This window comes from Cricetulus griseus, chromosome 7 (assembly GCF_003668045.3).
Source record: "Cricetulus griseus strain 17A/GY chromosome 7, alternate assembly CriGri-PICRH-1.0, whole genome shotgun sequence".
NCBI lineage: Eukaryota > Metazoa > Chordata > Mammalia > Rodentia > Cricetidae > Cricetulus > Cricetulus griseus.
This window is the reverse complement of record NC_048600.1, coordinates 129292422-129313357: the sequence shown is the minus strand read 5'-3', so window position 1 is coordinate 129313357 and position 20936 is coordinate 129292422. Positions and strand designations below refer to the sequence as shown.

General features: G+C 49.6%; 1 protein-coding gene across 1 annotated transcript in view; it reads right to left on the bottom strand.

Moving 5' to 3' along the window:
* Positions 1-481: 481 nt before the first annotated feature.
* The window catches only part of LOC100763224 (alpha-N-acetylgalactosaminide alpha-2,6-sialyltransferase 1), a 37342-nt gene continuing 16887 nt past the window's right edge, over positions 482-20936 (bottom strand). Inside the window, exons 2-9 of the mRNA XM_035448174.1 lie at positions 3469-3965; positions 2514-2682; positions 2251-2422; positions 1920-2058; positions 1555-1658; positions 1272-1361; positions 1084-1183; positions 482-875 (exon numbers count right to left, since the gene is read on the bottom strand). Of these exons, the coding sequence (XP_035304065.1) occupies positions 684-875; positions 1084-1183; positions 1272-1361; positions 1555-1658; positions 1920-2058; positions 2251-2422; positions 2514-2682; positions 3469-3965 (1463 nt within the window). The 3' untranslated portion in view covers positions 482-683. The remainder of the gene's footprint in view (positions 876-1083; positions 1184-1271; positions 1362-1554; positions 1659-1919; positions 2059-2250; positions 2423-2513; positions 2683-3468; positions 3966-20936) is intronic.

Here is a 20936-nt window from a genome sequence, read left to right as displayed (position 1 = left end):
TTTGGCAACTTCGTCCTGCTCAGCCCTGTGTCCGGTTGTGCTTTGGAGCGGCTCCACTCTGCGGGAGCGCTGCCCCTGCCAATCACTCCAAAGCAGGGCCATCAGCTCTGTTCATCCCAAACTTCACCACTCACCACTAGCATTGTGACTCCCCTTCCCACCCCGAGGAGAGGCAATCCGCGCTCGGGCTCTCAGCTGCCGCCCCCTGTCGCCCGGAGCCGCCACTGCACTGTTTGAACAAATCCCAAGCCCTTTGGTACCACATTAGGCATTAAGTCTAAATAATGCTTTTGTTGGGGTGGGTTTTGTTTGTTTGTTTGTTTGTTTGTTTGGCTGGCTGGGTCCTGTTTTGTTTTGTTTTCCTTCCACGCACTACCAAAGCGCCTCAATCTGTTCTTTAGTGTCCTTTTAGGTCTCCGATTCCCGATCCTGAAGACAGAGTTGGAGAACATGAACTGAATGGTTCAAGGCTTGGCTCAAATTCTAAGTGTGGGGTTTGAGCAAGAAACTCCCAGAGCCTGCAGTGACTTTCCAGAGAGCTCCAAAGCCTCGGTCTCACAGCTGTTCTTGGGGCTCTGGAGGGGCTTGGAGCAGGTCAGAGTCCTGGGAGAGGGCTGGGGACATCTGAGGAATCCTTGTGCCCCGGCCATGTGTGATCCAGGAGACTGCTGAAGCCTGGCTGCTCAGCTCTTCTCCTTCGGATTTTCTGGACGCTGGTACAGCCTGATGATGCCTTCATCGTGCAGCCGCTTCCAGACGGTTCTCTCTAGCTTGAAGTCATGGTTTATGTAAAAGACGAGCCGTTTCCACACTGTATCATAGTAGTGGTCAGAGAAGCGCTCATGGCCCTGGGTGATGAAGCCATAGGCACTCACCTGCATGGAGATTGGAGGAGGAGCTGGGCTGCACTGGCTGTCCTGGGCCTTACCTCACGGGGCCTTTATCCTTTAACCTGGTTCTGTGCCCTAGGGATGGGTCTGGATGCAGGATCCTTGGGTGCGCATGCGTGCGCATGCCCACTCCCCATCCCCCTTCCCATCAGAGATTTGCGGCCACCCCCTGAGACAGGCTCTGCGACCTTACCTTGTCACAGAGATGAAGGGCGGTAAGCAGTAGGAGGGCACCGGTGGTGGGCCGGTATATTCTCCAGTGAGCAGTGTCCAGGGTCTTCGACCTCAGAAACCTGTTCACAATACCCAGGTCCCCAACCGTCAGGAGACTGCAAGGATGAGAGGGCCCCCGCCCCTCCCCTCCGTTCTTTCTGCTCTCACCTGTTCTTCATGTAACGGATGAAGTCTGGGTGCAGCAGCAAGTATCTGTCTAAGTCCAAGGCGTCCCGGAACACTTCCTGGGGCCTGTGCCTGTGTCGGGGATGGATCGATCACTCAGGACCCGTTCTCTTACCTGGCCGGCTGGGGGCCAGGTCAGGGTCATGGTGTGAACCCTATCCCATCTCCAGGTGGCACACAGGCAGCCCCACCTGTCTAAGGATTTCAAGTCAGCCACTCACTGTTCAGTCTGGCCTGCTCTTTGGGGGCAAGAGGGAAGCGGTACCTGAACCAGGAAAGTTTGGTTTTTGCCATGGTCTGATTCAAAAACATCGCTTCTAGCCACTCGTAGTCCCGGGTGCCCTCCAGGAAGTGGAGATATCGGACATCCTGGGGACAAGCACAGCAAGTGGTCCAGAAGGACAGTCTTGAGGACTGTGGCCAGGGGTGGGGGGGAGGTGTGGCCCGCCTCTGATTCCAGACTGTACCCTGGCTGCCCCACGGCCTGAGAGGCTGAGCTCACTGCTCTTCCCTCATATGGACGGAGCTCTTGATGATCCAGACTCCACTCACACACAAGGTGTCCACACCTCTCCTCCGTGACTCCCTCATCCAGGGGCCATGCAGCCACGCCCATTCCTGTCTTCTCACCTTCCCCAGAGGCACATGCTGGAAACCTCGACCACGCAGTGTGAGGATCGACTGGACTATGGAGAAGGCAGTGAAGCCGTAGAAGGATGTCCGCGTCCCCACGTCCTGCTCATATCCTTTAGTAATAGCGCCGCTCAGTCTACACAGAAAAACCCAAGTGGATGGCGTGAACTAATGCAGGAGAGAAAACTGGTGGTGCTTGAGAAAGGACGGAGCAGGGGAGGCAGAGTTGTGGACACACACCATTGTCACATAAGGACATGGGGACACTTGTCAGGTCTCCCATACTGACCCATATCTACAGGCAGAGGGCTGGAGATGGAGAACATACCGGAAAACAAAGTCGTGGCTGTCTATCTCCTGGCCCACGTGGGAGTCGTTCAGGATGCCGCCATTGCCCACCACGGCACAGGTGATGCACCTGGAGCTCCCCGGGGGGAGGCCGGCCAGGAGCAGCTGCTGCTGGGGTACGGGTCGGAAGCGGGTCACCACCTCCTGTACCACTGCAACAGAGCAGGGCTCCATTCAGAGTCCTGGATGGGGCAGACCCCACGCAGGGAGCCGGCCACCCTCTGCCCTCAAGTGAGGACTCACGGGACTGATTGAGCTCCATGAAGCCAAAGGGCGGTGCAAAGTGCTCCAGGCGGTCCCACTCGCCCTGGGTGAAGTGTGCAGAGTCCAGGAAGAGAGTCAGGTTGGGCAGAAAGATATTCTGGAGCCACGGTGACTTGGAGGCCCTGATCTTCAGAGAGTCGGGACAGGTCTGTTTGTGGGAGCACATGTCAGGCAAGAGACTGGCCCCAGAAAGTCATCGGCCAGAGGCTGGCTGGGCACCATCAGCCAGAGGCTGGGCTGGGCATTTCAGCTTGAAAGCTCCTGCCCCTGCTCGGTCTTTCATTCTGGACCCCATGCCTGGCTGTCTAACTCTGCATGGCTGGCCCACCTTGGTCCCAGAAAACTCCTGGGCAGCTACAGCCTTGTAAATCTGAAGGCCACAGGTGGAATGACCACCGTACTGTGGGGACTATGATCTCGCTCTCTGGATATCCACACAAACAGGTTTTCAACATCGCCCTCCAGGGCAGGCATGAGAGAGTTCAGGGAGGTGGTATGGGGTTGAGGGTTTGGAAATTGTCTTGAGCCTGGAGGAGAGTGGAGGTTCTTGAGAGGGCTTCCCAGGGATGCCAGTGTTCTGGGAGGGCAGCAGCTGGGCAGGAGGCTATCATCTTGTCTATCTGTCCCAGGACCATAGAATAAGGATGCGTGTGCCACACCCCAGAACTGTCTGCACTGTGTCCCCACAGATTGCTGATCTGCCCCAGCCTTCGTCCTTGGTCCCAAAGCAAACCCTTCCCACCCACGACTTTCTGAGTTGCCTCTCCCTCCTGATTTTGGCTGTCCTAGGAAGGAAGGATTCACGCATTGCAGTGTTGGCCGAGCACAGGGAGGCTCAAGGTAAATTGAAAGCTGGGCCTAGAGGAAGGTGCTGCTTGGGGTGGGGATGGGGGTGGGGTGTGGGAGAAGAGGGAGTGAGGAGGTCCCAACTCACCGTCTGCAGGCCCCCCACATCCAAGCGGTAGTCTTCCTCAAAATCCCAGTGAGGCTCAGACTTGAAGTTGGATGCCTTCAGCCTTTGCCTTCTTTGTGTGGTGTGGTGAGGGAAAGAGGAGGGGGAGGGCTTGACCTGGGCCACCTTCTCCTTGGCTGGAACAGCTCCTCTGCTGGTCGCTTTCTTTCTCAGCCTTGTTAACAGTGTTGCTGTGGCTGCCAATTTTCTTCCCCAACTTTCTGGAACAAGTGTCTTTGCCACAGGCCCCGCCTTTCTCTTCTTCTCCCCATCTCCTCTGGCTTCCTCACTGTTCTGACTCTGCTGGCCCCGCTCCTCTGTCCTGACAGCAGTCTTGTTCTTTATTTGAGCTCTCGGTGGCAGCTTCGTGATGGGTCTGTGGGGTGTGTACTTTTCTAGTGTCTCCTGAGATTTTTCTTCTTTGTTCTCCCTTATAAACTGATACCTGGACACAGATAACTCTTGATGAAGGTTGGATGCTATACAAACAGGCCAGAACCATCAGTAGGAGGCAGGGAGACAGCTCAGTGAGGAAGAGTGCTTACTGTGTGAGCATGAGCAGTGGAGTTTGAATCCACAGCACCCACGTTAAAACAGAAATACAGCAATAAATAGAGCCACGCTGGCACCTGTAACCCAGCCCTGTCTTCCTTTATCACTCTCCCCCTTATTAATTGAGGCAGAGTTTCTCACTGAACCTGATGCTCGCTATGCAGCTAGATTGGGGGGCTAACCCATCCCAGGAATCCTCTAGGTTACAGGCTGGTGCCTGTGGAACTTGGATTTGAACTCATGCTTATGTGGCAATCACTTTCCCATCTAATCAACTCCCCCACCCCTGTTTTTCTACTTTTATGTAGGTCTGTTGAAAGCATCTGTGATGGTTCGCATGAGAATGGCCCTCATAGGTTCTAATGTTTGTGGAACTGTTTGGGAAGGATGAGGAGGTGTGGCCTCGTTGGAAGAGGGGTGTCACTGGGGTGGCTTTGAAGTTTCAAGAGCCCAAGCCTGGCCTGGTCTCTCTCTCTCTGCCAGTACATCAATCAGTATGTAAAGCTCTCAGCACCACACCTGCCTGCCTGCTGCCTGTCACACACCCACCGCAATGATGAGGATGGCCAAGCCTCTGGAGCTGTAGGCAAGCCCCAATTAAATGTTTTCTTCTATTAGTTGCCTTGGTGAAGGTGTCTCTTCACAGCAATAGAACACTGACTAAGACAGCATCCTTCTGTTGTGTAGCTGGCATCAGTTGTTCTGTGAGTCCCTACATGATTTGTGCTTTTCTCCCTAGACTTCTAGACGATTACGTTATAGGGAGATTTGAGGGGATCCAGGAATGTGGGGAAAGATCCTATCTGGACCTAGTCTGGCCATGACCCAGGTGGAGTCCCACTTTTTCAGTCCCTGTTCACATGTCCCTCTCATCACTGCTCCTGTTCATCTTGGGTATCTGTGTCTCAAGTCCTGTCTGCTCTACCACTCTCTCTTGTAGTGGCACCTTGCCTTGCCAGTGAACTTGTAGTAGTGGCCACAACCTTTGGGTGTGGTTTCAGGTGCAGAAGTGACCCATTAAGGTAGAGGAGGGGCTGGCAAGAGCTCTCTTGGTTTCCTGAGAGCATCAGGAGAGCAGAGACTGCATCTTCTGGAGCACAAAGACCACAGTGATTATTTTCTCTTATCTGTGTAAGTCCTTCCCTAAGAAACACCTATTCATCATTTATCTTGTGTCTGCTGAACTCATTTAAAACCCAGCCTTCCCTTTCTCAGCTATATGCAGGACACTTACTGAGGCTGTGTGAGGGGAAAAAAAAGAAAGAATGTGACATGGACAGACCCACAGACCTGAAAGTCTGAGCATCTGTCTGAACCTGGCTCATCCCATCTGTATGGTGGACCACGGCTTTTATCATCTGAGCAAAGCCTGCTGACATTACCGACCAACAGAGTGCAGGGCGTCATGTTCGAACTGCAAACGTTGGGGCTGGCAAGAGGCTTGGCAGATGAAAGCAGTGACTATCAAGATTGGCGATCTGAGTTGGGTCCCCAAAACCCACAAGGTGGAGGGAGAGAACCAACTCCCCCAAGCAGTCCTTTGACCTCCACACACATGCAATTACCTGTGTGCCCCTTCTCTCCAAATAAAGAAGTAAAATGCCAAGGGGTGGTGGTGCACAACTTTATCCCAGAACCTGGGAGGCAGAGAGGCAAGTAGAGCCTTGTGAGTTCCAGGCTAGCCTGGGCTACACAGTGAGTCCCATGATATACAAGGCTATATAGAAAAGTCCTATCTCGAAATAAATAAAAGCTAGATAACTGGCTCAGCAGTTAAGAGCATGTGCTGCCCTCACAGAGAGCTGGGACTCAATTCTAGTGCTCCCATGGGGGTCACAACCACCTGTAACAGTGCTAGTGTGGTCATGCTGCTCACAACCACCTGTACCAGTTTCAGGGCATCTCATACCTTTCTCTGGCTTCCACAGGCACCAGGCCTACACATGGCACACGTAGATACATACAAGCAAAACAATCATACACATAAAAAATTTAAAATAGTTGCCCAATGGTGTCACACGACTTTAATCCTAGCACTCAGAAGGCAGAGGCAGGTGGATCTCTGTAAGGTTAGTTCCAGGACAGCCTGGTGTACAGAGTGAGTTTCAGGACAGCTAGGACTGTTAAACAGAGAAAACCTGTCTCAAAAAAAAAAATATATATATATATATATATAAATGTATATTTAACAGGTATTAGTTTGTTCCCTCTCACACTCATGTTGTTGTTTTAGTAATTTGTGACAGGGAATCAGGAAACCCAGGCTGGCTTCTAGCTCACTACATAGCAGAGGGGAGTCCTCTATTCCTCATTCTCCTGCCTCCATCACTCAAGTGCTGGGATTACAGCCATGCCACTAGGTCCAGCAAGGAAATAGACTTGAACAAAAGCATGTGATCTATGAGCATTTAATTTAATTTTTTGTTTTGTTTTAGAGATAGGGTCTCTCCGTGTAGCTTTGGAGCCTGTCCAGGAACTGGCTCTGTAGGCCAGGCTGGCCTCGAACTCATAGAGATCCACCTGCCTCTGCCTCCCAGTGCTGGGATTAAGATTTGAATTCTCTACTTCACTCTCCCTGTGTCTTCTGTCCCATGGCCATCTCTTGATTGAGCCTGAATCTGTGCCTGCCTGAAGGCTGCTTTGTGAATCTGCCTCTACTTTGAGTCCACCAGTGTGTCTGTCCCCGACTAAGGGCTTTGCTCTGTCTTTATGATCGGCAGGAAATCACCACACAGGGAAGGAACGGGTTACTCTACAGATATCTTCAGCAGCTTTACAAAGGATGCAGTCATTGGCTCCAACAGACCAACTTCACTGTGACAAATATCATTGTTTATCAAGCAATATCCAAATGATGTGTCCAACATTTTCTAAGATTGCTCCACCCTCTATCTTTATTGCATTCAGGAAATGATGGGCATGGATTGTTCTCTGGGTCAGAGACACCCAGGAGAACAGAGTTCAGGGTTATAGCGCTGCTCAGGTTGTAAAAGTTGGTCATATGGGAAATTGGAGGCACATAAGTGTTATACTGTTACATACCTGCTATATTGCTATCTAAAGTGTGGGGTAAACAGACTGAGTACACAGGAGAATAGACAGTCTTAAGTCTTATGTGATCACCACGTGTAAGATTAGCTCTGGCTGTGAGTTCCAGGGAAAGTTCCAGTCTCTCAGATATGAGACATTTTTGTAGTATTGTCACAGAGGATATAAGAAAGATGTCACTCACTTGCTGTTCACTAAGTGTCTGTTCTGTGCAGGGTACACTGAGACACATACACACATACTGCAGATTTGAATGAGGCCAGATGTCAGGCCTGGGCAGTCAGGGATCTTCTCTGTCAGAGGCAGAAGACCAGGTGGATCCCCCAGCTCTGAAGAAATGCAGTCTGTGAAGAGGGCAAGAACCTGTGCTAATCTTTCCTCCTGGTCCTGCCTTCCCTCAGAGATGGGGGAGGGGCGGACAGCTTTTTGTTACATTGTATCTCTTAATTTCCTAAACTAGGAAACTTGTTCTAATCTTCCCGGGAGGGCATTGTCCTGACCCTAAAACTGAACAAAGACTTAACTCTCTCTCTCTCTCTCTCTCTCTCTCTCTCTCTCTCTCTCTCTCTCTCTCTCTCTCTCTCTCTCTCTCTCTCTCTCTCTCTCTTTCTTTCTCTCTCTTTTGGTTTTGGATTTTCAAGACAGTTTCTCTATAGCTTTGGAGCCTCTCCTGGAACTCACTCTGTAGACAAGGATGGCCTCAAACTCACAGAGATCCTCCTGCCTCTGCCTCCTGAGTGCTGGGATTAAAGGCAACCCCATCACCACCCGGCTACTTTTATTTTTAAATGTTGTTCTGTCTGTGTGTGGGTATCGTGCACAAGAATTCAGGCACACACAGAGCTCGCTGTGAGTGCTACACCCAGATCCTCTGCAAGACCAGAACTCAATCTTAACGGATGAGCCTCTCTGGCATGCATGCTTACACAGATACATACATGGGTATGTATTTACACACAAACACACACACGTTTTTTAAAAACTAAGACATATTTCATGTGCCCCAGGCTGGCCTCTAAATCACTGTGTATCCAAGGATGACTCTGAACTTCTGATGATGTTGCCTCCACCTCCTAATGCTGGGAATACATGGACCTCTTTCCCCACTTTGTGCAGTGCTGGGGATCAAACTCCTGGCTTCAGGCCTGTTGGGCAGAGCTACCTACTGAGCCACACGCCCAGCCGAAGGGAGCAGGCCTTCTACATTAAACACAGCCTACAGCACGGACAGACAGCTGTATGGAGAGATAAAGCGCCCCTCTTTGGAATCTGTCTAGAGGCAAGGTTGGTGCAGTGACTCTGCAGGTCGTTCTGTTTTGTAGGTGCTCTGGTTACTTGGTGACTTGTTTATATTTTATAGGAAGTCGAAGCAATGACCCAGGTAGTGGCAAAACTACGTAATCTAGTTTCATTTAATGCTCTAGAGTTAAATATGCTTATAATGAGTAGGTGTGCCTATGTGGGTATATTTACAGGTGTTCCCTCATTCTCATGCACAGAGTTCAGGAGCTGCTCTGTGTGTTCAGATTCCAAGGCCCCAACCTTGTACATGGACCTGGTCGGGTTGAGATGAGCACTTTTCTATAAAACTCTTACTCAAAGGACAGAGTGAACACTCGCAAGACAATCCCCAGGCAAAAAGCAATTTGATTACATAATTCTGATGCTCCTGGGAGATAAAGATGTAAGATATTGCACTCCAAGATAGAAATATTAGGATGGGGGAAGGGGATGGCTCAGTGGGAACATGCTTGCTGCTTAAGCATAAAGACCCAAGTTCAATGCTCAGCATGTCCACAGAGCTTGCTGTCCTGAGGGGCAGAGACTAGAGGATTTCTGGTAGCCCTGGGCCCTCATTGCTTAACCAAGGGCTTTCTTCCTTGGGACACACACACTGAGTGGTCTTATATAGGAAGTGCTCACGGGCCATCCAGTGAGCCAGCTGGTGAGTTGTAGGTTCAGGAGAGACCCTATCTCAAAAAATCAAGTGCGAGTGATGGAGAAGATGGCTGATGTCCTCTGGTCCCTACACGAGGCCTGCCCTGAAGATGGACTTGGGAATCACCGGACCTTTGTCTCCTTTCCCAAGGTGACCACACTAAGTGAATCTTTCTGCTTTTCACTATTACTTTGTTTTAAGTTTTTGTTTGTTTGTTTGTTTTCAAGACAAGGTCTCACTATGTTGCTTAGATGTCCTGGAACTCACAGTGTGGCCCTGTCTGCCTTGAACTCAGATTTGCCAGCATCTGCCTCACAAACGCTGGGACTAAAGGTGTGTGCCACTATGCTCTCTTTACTATTGCTCCTTTTTTTTAATTTGTCTATTGAAGACAAGTAGTGGTGACTTGTTAGGCCTGCCAGGACCCAGGCTCTGACCCTAACTCCAGTAACATTGTCTCCTACCCATGGCTAATTCCAGCTTGTTTTACTGGTTGATCTTGAATCTGAGAAAACTCTTGGTAAGTGGACACTGGTGCACACTGGGTAGAGAAGGCCCTACAGAGCCTGGCTCAGCCGTGCCCTGCCTGCTTCAGCCTTGCCCTGACCAGTCACAACCTTTTGAAGCCCCATTTCTTCAGTATTCTTAACACCTGCCTTGCCCATTCCAGCCCTCAGCTCCTAGGGAGCTAAGTCAGGATGAGCAGGAGATCCAGGCCAGCCTGGGCTACACAGTGAGTTCCAGGTCATCCTGGACATGTTCAGATCCTGTTTTAAAAACAACCAACCTATTGAGGCCAGCCCACCTTAAACTACTAATTGGGGCTGACAAGCTGGTATAAGCTCTTACCACCAAGTCTGACAACCTGAGTTTGATTCCTGAGCCCCACGTGAGAACCACGTCCTGAAACTTGTCCCCTGACGGCCCTGTGTGTACCACAGCACACGTGAACACACACAAAGTTTTTTTAAAAAGCCTCATGACACTATCACAAGGACTTTACAAGGCAGTCAACAAAAGGCATTCAGTTAATTAACTTGTCTTTTGGTTGTGAGGCAGAACGCGTGTGTGCGGACGAGCACATGCGTGTATGTGTGTGGAGGTCGAGGCTGACATAGCGCTCCTTCCTCAGTTGCTCTCCACCTTACATATCTGCCTTCCCTCACCTCGACCTGCCCTTACTAACCCAGCTTCTGGCTCGACCGCCCTTACTAACCCAGCTTCCAGCTCGCTTGCTCTGGGGACCCCAGCCTCCAGTGTGCTGAGGTTACAGGTGGGCTCTAAGGGCCTGAGAAGAACCTGAGGGGAATGGTTACATGCTGATCCAAGGAAGACAGGACCACAGGCAGGGTCAGAAGATCTCCCTAGCTAGGTGGGTCTGTAGAAGCCCCAAAACAGGGAAAACGGTGGTCTCCATAGCAGCCCAACTAATGGCTTAAAATTGGCTTCCTGGGGCTGGAGAGATGGCTCAGCAGTTAAGAGCACTGACTGTTCTTCCAGAGGTCCTGAGTTCGATTCCCGAAACCACATGGTGGCTCACAACCACCTTTAATGAGATCTGGTGCCCTCTGCTGGTCTGCAGGCAGAAGACCGTATACATAAGAAATCAACAAAATCTTTTTAAAAATTTTTTAAAAATTGGCTACCTGTTGGGTCTGTAGAAATAGCTCAGTGGTTAAGAGCTCTGGCTGCTCTTCAGAGGACTTGGGTTTGATTTCCAGCACCTCCATGACAGCTCACAACTGTCTGTAACTCCAGTTCCAGAGGATCTGACTGACACTCTCACATAGACATACATGCAGGCAAAACACCAATGCACATAAAATAAAGATGAATAAATTATTAAAGTCGGCTGCTTGTTCCTGTGACAGGGCACCACACCAGCTCTCCTGGAGCCCTTGATGGCGTCCTGGGAACACCATCAAGGAACAAGGAAGTGTGGCCTTCTGGGATTGAATTCTGCAGTTTGCTGAAGCAGCGGTTTGAGCCCTGAAAGCAGAGGGTCAGGGAAAATCTGCCTGTTTCTTGGCTGGAGAGATGGCTCAGCAGTTCAGATGACATACTGCTCTCCCAGAGGGCCCATTTGATTGTTCCCAGCACCCCTATTAGGTGGCTCACACCCACTTAAGTTCCAGGGATCCCACTCCTCCGTGGACACCTTCATTCATGTGCACAGACACACGCCATCATGCACATAGTTAGAAATAATACAAATACACATTCTGGAAAATAGATATATTTCTTTTGGTTTTTATTTTTAGTTTATTTTATGTGTGCGGTTGTTTTTCCTGCATGTATGTGCACCATGTGTGTGCCTGGAATCTGGGAAAGCCACAAGAGGCCATTGGCTTCTCTAGAAATCCGTGGGATTACAGGCGGTTGTGAGCCACTATGTGGGTGCTGGGAATTGAACCTGGGTCCTCTGAAAGTGCAGCCAGTGCTCTTAACTGCTAAGCCATTTCTCCAGCTCCATGAACATGCCTTATACTCAAACGGAATAAAATTAAAAATTCACATAGATCTTAGGTTCAGGTTCACTCGGCCTCCCATTAGTCTCATGTTCCTGAGTGGACACTGACTTGCTGCATCCTTAGATTGCAATGTCCCCCTTGCTGAAGTGGCCTCTGGACATGACAGGAGCCCTGTTGTCTCCATGATGCTCTGGCACTCCCCATACTTGCTGGAACCTTCCCACTCTCTTCTGTAACAACCGTCCAGCTTGCTTCAGCACTAACAACAGCACCACACAAACACTCACACTTTCAGATTCATGTCTTGCTGCCTTCTGCTGGACTGTTGATCTCTTGAGAGCTCAGCGGAAAGGGGTGGAGTAAGAATGGCACCCAGGGCCAAAATCCCTTCTTTGCAGCCCCGGGTTGGGGGAGAGACCAGCCTTGACCTTTGGGGATCTCATATTAATCTTCTTTGAAAAGATGAACAGACAAAAATCATAGAGAGTTGTAAAGATCAAAGCCACACAGAGACGGTCCCTGGGGTGTGGCTGATGGAATGACTCCAGTTCTGAATCAATGTGTGGTCAGAGAGGGCATTGCCACCAACACATTGACCCCCAAAAAGCCAGGTAAAACTTCCATGGCTTTCTTTCATCATTTTAAACTGTACTAAACTATTGTTGTGTGTGTTGGTACATGTGCACATGTGTGTTGGTGCCTGTGCACGTGGACACCTGAGGTCAGCCTCTGTGTCTTCCTTAGACACTTGTACTTTCCCATTAGAGACAGAGTCTCTCATTGGCTGCGAGCTTGATGAGTAGGCTTGGATGGCTGACTGGCCATTGACCCCCCAGGGATCCACCTGTCTCCACCTCCCCAGCACTGGGTTCCCGAGTGTCCAACACTAAGCCTGGATTTTCCGTGATGCTGGGAATCAACTCAGATGCTCACATCGTGAACCAGCAAGTCACTGACTGAGCCATCCCCCCAATCCCTTCCATCTTTTTCTTGATTTGAGTCAGGGCTCTGTGTGGTGATGGCTGACTAGCCCAAGAGTCTCCCGCTGCAGCCTCCCGCCCCCCCCCTCCCCCGTGCTGGGGTCCCAGGCGTGCTTCTCTGCACTTGCCTGTTGCTGGCTGTCTTTTACTGATTTTGCTGCTTCCATCCATTGGCTGCTACAGCAGCATTGTGGCCCCTCCAAGCTGTAAGACTTGGGGTCACCTTTGCACCACCCCCATGTTTGCACTTCCTCCCCTTACCCCTTCAAAGCATATCTTGAAGTTCACTTCTTTCTTGTCCAGGACCCTCCTTGGCTTCAGTGGCTGACGCCTCCTTCCTACATTTATTGCCAGAATTAACTACTTAGCCAATCCCTTTGCCCCACTGCCCTGATTATCACCCTAGATGGCTGCAAAAATCCTGCTCTCATGAGGCAGCCTTTCTGCTCCAAACATCCTTGGCTAACGTTCTCTGCCCACCCCTTCTCCAGGGTCCCCCTGCTTTCCAGGTAAGCCCCCCATACTGGGGATGCTACTCCCCATTCCGAGAGGCTGATGGGTTGTTCTAGGTTAGCCCCATTCTCTGTGTACTCCTCCCTGCCTGCAGGCCGATGACTGGTCACTCTACCAAACTGCATTCTGTCTTTGAGGCTTCAACAGAGGCCGTCTAGACTCATTCAGGGACCTCTCTCCCTGGCAACCGTTCCCTCTGTCAATCATTTGAAATAACTAATTATAGTTAGTTTATTGAACACGTTTCACGTCACAGTCCCTTCAGCTGATTTTAAAACTCATTCTAGTTTTGAGCGGTAGTACATGCCCATACTCACAGCACTTGGGAGGCTGAGGCAGCAGGATGAGTGGTTTGAGGCTAGCTTGTGTTAAATAGTGAGACACTGTTGTGTCTGTCTGTGCTTGATGTAGCTACCTATCTAACCTGTCTATCTGTGTATCTATGGCCTATCATCTACCTACCTATGCATGCATGTTTGTACATGTGTGTGTATCTCTATGTATCCATCATCCATCTATCTATCTATCTATCTGTCTGTCTGTCTATCTATCTATCTATCTATCTATCTATCCCCCCTTCCTTCTAGTTTCCGTCCTGGGAATCAAACCCAGGACCTCAGACTCTAGTCATTTGCTCTACCAGTCAGTCACACCCTTTCCCCAGCCCTTTTCCCCTTTCAAAGCCTCTTTGAGTTGTATTCACGACCTGGCTTGGGACAGAGATGCCCTTGCTTGCCCTGAGGTTCAGTCAGCTTGTTGGCTGCCCAGCTCTTGCTGACATGGCCTCAACAGTCAATGTCTGAGGTTTCCCTGGGATGGCGCCTGTGCTGTGAGGCCCCCTCAGAGGGTCTTTCCCAGGCTCCTGCCTCCCATAGCTCCCAGCAACATCATTGTCCACAGACATTTTTCTGGGAATGAGTGTTCCACTCCTTGACCCCTGACACAGGAAGTGCTAAGCTCCTGCTCCACAGCTGCCAGGGCCATGGAGACCCGGAACAGGATAGAGTAGTTCTGTGGTCTTCCCACGTGTTACACACAGTGCACAACTGCACTGACATTCGGCCTTCAGAAGTCTCTAGACCAGAAATGGGACCAGTCTATTTACCATACCCACTTGGGAGCCTGTGGCATTGGCTGGGTACCGGGGCCTGGAGTGGTTCTCCTGCAGCCCATCCTACTAGAAGCTTCTCTGAAGTAGCCTTGGAGTCCTCCCACCCCCTCAACCTCCCTGTGTTCTTCTAGGGATGACCTTTGATACTGAGAGCTGTTGTCATCGACAAAATGCATACTTGAGAACTGAGCAATCAAGTGACATAAATAATAAATAAATAGCCATGGAGCTCTGGGCATAGATGTACAGGTGTCTAAATCTGATACTTGGGAAGCAGAGACAGGCATATCTCTGTGAGTCTGAGGTCTCCCTAATCTACATAGCAAGTTAGACCAGGGCTATATAGAGAGACCTTGTCTCAAACAAACAAAGGTTCCAACAGACACAAAGACATCTTCATACCACAAGCAAAACTAAATATCTTCTAAATAAACTCTTGAAGTGAACAAAAGTATGGAGACATTTGCAGGAGACTTAGAAGATGTTTTGCATGGGGGGAGAGTGTTGAACCAGACTTTCCCCAAATCATGAACTCTCCTAATCACAACCTAATGACCACACAGGAAAGACAGACAAATCTTTTCCAGGTAAAAAGTGTCCTAAGCCAACATGGTGGATCACACCTGCAATCCCAGCACTTGGGAGGGAGAGAGGCAGGAGGATCAGAAGTTCAAAGTCACCCTCAGCTACATCACCTACAGGCATCAAGTTCAGGTTATGGGATGGAGATGCCTGGGTTTAAGCCCAGCTCTGTGACAGGCAGGGCAGCATAAAGTTGGGTGACTCCTAACCAGGAGTGAGAAACTGGAAGTGTGTAGGACAATGCCTGGTTCATATGTACACTGCAGAAGGGTCTGATATGGTAGTGTGAGCACTGTGCTTGCCCGGGTACTAAGGAGCAACAGAGTCGGGGACCCTCACTTCCTGGTTCATTTCTCTCCTGTAGCTCAGGCTGGCCTTGAACTTGCTATGTTGCTGAACTTGAATTCCTGATCCTTCTGTCCCTACCTCCCAAGTCCTAGGATTTGCCATCATCCTGGTTTGATCCAGGGAATCAGAGTGGGGCTTGTTCACGCCTGTCAGCATGCCACCCCCTGAGCCTCATCCCCAGCCCATCGCCCAGCGTCTGTGTACTTTCCTCCTCTCTAGGAGAGAATGAATGTATTGTTTCTTTTCTGTCTGTCTGTCTGTCTGTCTGCCTGTCTGTCTGTCTCTCTCTCTTCCTCTTTTTTTTTTTTTTTTTTTTTTTTTTTTTTAGACAGGGTTTGTCTGTGTAGGCCTGGCTGTCCCAGAACTCACTCTGGAGACCAGGCTGGCCTCAAACTCACAGAGATCCACCTGCCTCTACACCTCCCCAGTGCTGGGATTCAAGGCCTGAGCCACCACTGCCTGGCTTGAATGCATTGTTTTCAAATGTTGATTCTGGGAAGAGGGTCTCACAGCTAGAAACATGCTAAATATTTACAAGTTCTGGTGGAGGAGTGGCTTAGGGCTCAGATTTGAAGGTCCCCCTTCCTGCCCCCGCCCATGGGAGGTCTTAAATTTTCCTGACTCATTTTTCAGGGTGAGAATACCCTTGAGACACAGGAAATCCACAGGCTAAGTCTTTGCTTCAGGTCAAGGAGAATGGCATGTGAGAGCAAGCCCTTCTTCAGCTGCCCTGTTACTCAGCAGCCCTCTGGGGCAACTTGCCTTGTGTCTGATCTCTACAGACTCAGTCCACGGGTTCCTAACTCCTGCCTGCCTTCTTGCACAAGCCTCCTGGTACCCCAGGCACCTTGGTCACCACCACCACCTCCATCTGCAACCTTCCTGAGTTCTGACACTGCCCTTCCTTCCAGGGGTACTTGGTTCGTAAAGACTCCTGACTCTAACACCCCAAGTGGACTTCAAGGTGGCTCAGAGTTCCCCAGGCCTCCCCACTGGGTAGTCTTTCTGGGAATCACAGGATCGGCTCCTTCTTACCTGGAAGGCTTTGTGCTAGGCTCCTTAATGAAGGAGGATACAATGAAGAACAGTGCCATTGAAGTCAAAACCAGGACACCTAGACTCCAGGGATGCAGTCGCCCAGGACAGGTCTTCATGGTGCTTGGCTGGTTCCTACAAGCACGTACGATGAGGGCAAGTCTCCTGATGTGGATGTCACATAGCCTCCTTGTACAGGTGTCGGGGCCAGGAGTGCTGGCCTTTCCTTCCATCCAGTCACTTGGGAGAGCAGAGGAGGGAAAGGAAGGGGTGGAGTCTGGCTTTGAGCTGGCATGGGTTGAAGGAAGAGAAATTCCTTCTGTTCAAACAAGTTTTTTTTTTTTTTTCCTTTCTAGTCTCTGAAGCCAAATTCTGGAGAATTATATGAGACCACGTATCTGTCATAAACAGCCTCACTTTTATCTGGTCACTTCCTCTCCCAGCCTCATCCATAAAACAGAGAAGCAGTGGATGGCATCCACCACACTTGGGTGCTCCTGGCAAGGAACCGGTACACAGTCACCTTTGCATGTCCACTTTCTTAGCTTCTCTGAAATTGTGACTGGCACAGCACCAGCAAGTAGCCTCAGGTGTCAAGGCTTGGTTTGTTTTTGTTTGTTTTTCAAGACAGGTTTTCTCTATAGCTTTTGGAGCCTGTCCTGGAACTCACTGTGTAGACCAGGCCTGACTTGAACTCACAGAGATCCACCTGCCTCTGCCTCCTGAGTGCTGGGATTAAAGGCAAGTGCCACAACCACCCAGCTTGAGGCTTGTTTTGTGTAAGGTGAATACCTATTCCTTTTGTTTGTTTTTGGTCTTTATCACCTGTGGGGACTATGACTTGGCAGCCACCAACCTGCCCTGTGGTAGTGCAGGAGTCAGGAGACATCACAACCACCTCAGACACACAAGAACTGTCCACAGGTCTCAATAAGTCCCTGTCAGATGCTTCTCAACAGTCCTTTCGGAAGGTGACAGCACCCAGCCCCTTGGGAACTGTAGAACATTCATTATACAAAAATTGTATGTAAAGTTGCCCTCATTAATTATGCATGCATCATGATGCACCATTGTTAAGACCACGACTCTCCATGTTTGTTTCATTATTGTATTCTACTTTCCTTTTTACCTATTTGTTAGTTGAGATAATTTCACATAATATAAAGCCAATCATTTTGTATAGTTCATTAGATTTAGTGCATTAATGATATAAACACCATTTTCAGCTCTGCTTGTTTCCACCCTAGGGCTGGGGAGATAGTGGGCAAAGACACTTGCCACCAAACCCAAAGACCCAAGTTTACTGTCGGCGACCCACATGGTCGAAGAAGAGAAAGGACCTACCGAAAGTCGTGCTCTGACCTCCACACACGAATGATGGGATGCGCACGCACACACACCCGAACACACACCACACCTGCACACACTGTCACACACACACCACCTAACCCCATCACCACACACACACACACACACACACACATACACCACACACACATACCACACACACATACCACACACACATACACACACACACACACACACACACACATACCACACACACACACACACACACACACACCACACACACACACACACACCACACACACACACACACATACACACACACACACACACACACACACACACACACACACACACACACACACCACACACATACACACACACACACACACACACACACACACACACACACACACACACACACACACACACACACACACACACCACACACACACACACACACACACACACACACACACACACACACACACACACACACACACACACACACACACACATACACACACACACACACACACACACACACACACACACATACACACACACACACCACACACACACACACACACACACACACACACACACACACACACACACACACACACCATACACACACCACACACACCACATACACACACACACCACACACACACTCCACACACACACACACACACACACACAGAGGCCCCAAGGAGGATCGAGCATTGCACTCTGAAAAGCTCAGTGTCCTCAGCATGAAAGGCCGCGTCTGTCCTCTCTGCATTTATGATTGTGTAATCACATACATTCCTTGCTTACAGTCTCATTCCAGCACTCAGGAAGGAGAGGCAGGAGGATCACTGCAAGTTTGAGGTCAGCCTGGTCTAACCTAATGAGTTCTGGGCCAGCCCAGGCTACATAGCAAGACACTGTTCAAAGCGGGAAGAGAGCCCACCCAACCAACCAACTAAATAAATAGATAAGTAAGTGTGCTGCGGTGATGTCTGGGCTGTCGTCCCATTCTGACTGGGCACAAGCTCCGGTGTCACGTTGAGAGCTGGGAGAGCTGGGAACAGGAACAAAGGCCAGGCTTTTGCACCCAGTCTCTGCACTCGTATGAGCTACCTCAAGGTCTCTGCACAATAGCACAACCATGACGCATGGCTCTGAGTTCCACCATTGCTGAGTGGCCAGCAGGAAGGAGCATGTTGGTGCATGCCCTACTTTGGGCAGGCAGCATGACTTCAGTGGCGTGGGAGTATCTGAAAGACAACCCAGGCAGGTCACGAGTCCGGAGCTGCCCTCCCACAGGAGCAGCAGGTCGATAATTGCAGACAACCACAGCAGAGGTTAGCACCTCAAATTCAAGGGGCTGGCAACTCAGAACCATATTGAGTGGTACCATCCAGGGCCAAAGAAAGACTTGGTGAGAAAGGCTGGACTAATGGAGTGTGCTTCTGATTTTGACAGTTTGGACACCCAAAGTGGAGACATAGCTCAGAACTCTAGGCTGAGAGCTGAGGCACACATGACCTCTGCCCCGGGGATTTACACATTTGCAAATACACGTTCATGACTCAAACAGCAGTGTTTCCTTGGAACTTTGGTGCACTTTGCTTAGAGTCTTCATACACTTCGCTTAGAGCACATTCCCGTCATTTGATTTTATTCCATAATGACTCTGCATAACGGTTGTAAGCCTTGGATATGTTTGACAAACTTGCCAAAATCAACTTCTAAAATTAATTCCTTTTGATCTAGGATTTACTTTCATTTATCCCAAGGGGCCTAGGATATTCCTCTGTGTCCTGTAGAGACTCCCACTAGACATAGTCGCATGGATGAGTGTATTAGTTATTTAGTTCTTGCTATGATGAGATAGCTGACACATGTAGAGTCCCGGGGTGGAGAGGAGTGCACACTGCTCTTCCCAGCAACCAAGTCAGGCAGCTCACAATGGCTTGTAACTCCAACTCCAGGGATCCAGTGTCTCCTCTGGCCTCTGAGGGCACCACATACATACCCGAAAAATAAAACAAGAAACCCTTAGGAAAAAAGTTGCAGGGGCCCAGGAGATAACAAATGACAAAGATGCTTTTGTCACCCAGCCTGACAACCTAGTTCAATTTCTGGATTCCACACAGTAGAGGAAAGGAACAGAACTGGCCGGGTGGTGGTGGCAGTGGTGCACGCCTTTAATCCCAGCACTCAGGAGGCAGAGGCAGGTGGATCTCTGTGAGTTCGAGACCAGCCTGGTCTACATCCAGAGTTCCAGGACAGCCAGAGTAGTTACACAAAGAAACCCTTTCTTGAACAAACAACAACAACAACAACAACAACAAAACAAACAAAAAAGAAGAGAGCTGACTCAAATTGTTCTCTGGCCTCCACACATGCACTGTGGTATACATGCACACACGCCATGCACATGTGAGCACACACACTCACACCACACACACACATTATGCACAGGCATGCACTACGCATATACAAATATCAAGTGACATAATTTCAGCCTCTCATGGTATAAATCAGTAGGGGCAAGGACAGCCACCATTTTCCTTTTGAAGATATGAGAGTATATGGTTTCTTTTTGGTCCCAGCACTGAGGAGGAGAATCTCTGGGTTTGGTGAGAGACCCTGCCTCAAAAAATAAAATGGAGAGCAATAGAGGAAGACACTTCACGCGCGCGCGCACACACACACACACACACACACACACACACACACACACACACGAGGCTTCGTGCATGCACACCCACACACATAACAAATACAATATCTTGAGGCATCTGTCAAAGCCCCATAACCCAAGCAGCAGCTATGTAGAGACAAGGCTCAAAAACGACTGCTCAGTTGTCTGTCAAGCTCCCCGAACGTTTTCCAAACTTCCAAGACTTGAAAAAATGACAATGAACTTGTTCATAATTGTATAGCTCAGCAGTTCAGAGTAGACCAGCTCCACCTGCTATGACTTGGGTATCTATTGCAACTAACAGGCTTCCAGCAGCTAGACAGAACCTGTGTGACACAAGGATCTTAACCGATAGCTTAGGCTAGCTCTCAGCTGGGCGCCTTGATCATCCTCCACCTCTGTCATCTCCCAGACTAAACCAATCCTTGACAGGGTGGCAGGGAGTCCTAGAATATAAAAACAATCTGAAGGGCCATTGGTGGCCAAATCTCAGAAGGCTTAAGACATCATTCCTGTCACATTCCATTGGCCAAGAAAATCACAAGGCCAGTCCAGAGTCCAGAGTGGGTGAGGGAATTCAGCTCCTTGCTGGGAAGGGAAACAATGTCATGTCACAAAGAAGTGGCTGTTCTGGCATAGGAGGATTGCAGCCATCTTTGTCTGGTGACAAAGTACATCTGGAGACACTGGGTATGCATGCCTGGTGCTGTTAGTGCCCTGTCAATGGAGACAGAAATAGTCCCTTACCACAAAGAACCTAGTCTTTCTCCAGATAGTTTCTGACCCAGCGGTGCTTCCTGTGTTTCTAGAACCATTACAGGCCTGTTTATATGTGCCGATCCTTACTACTTTGGTAATGATCTAGAATTAA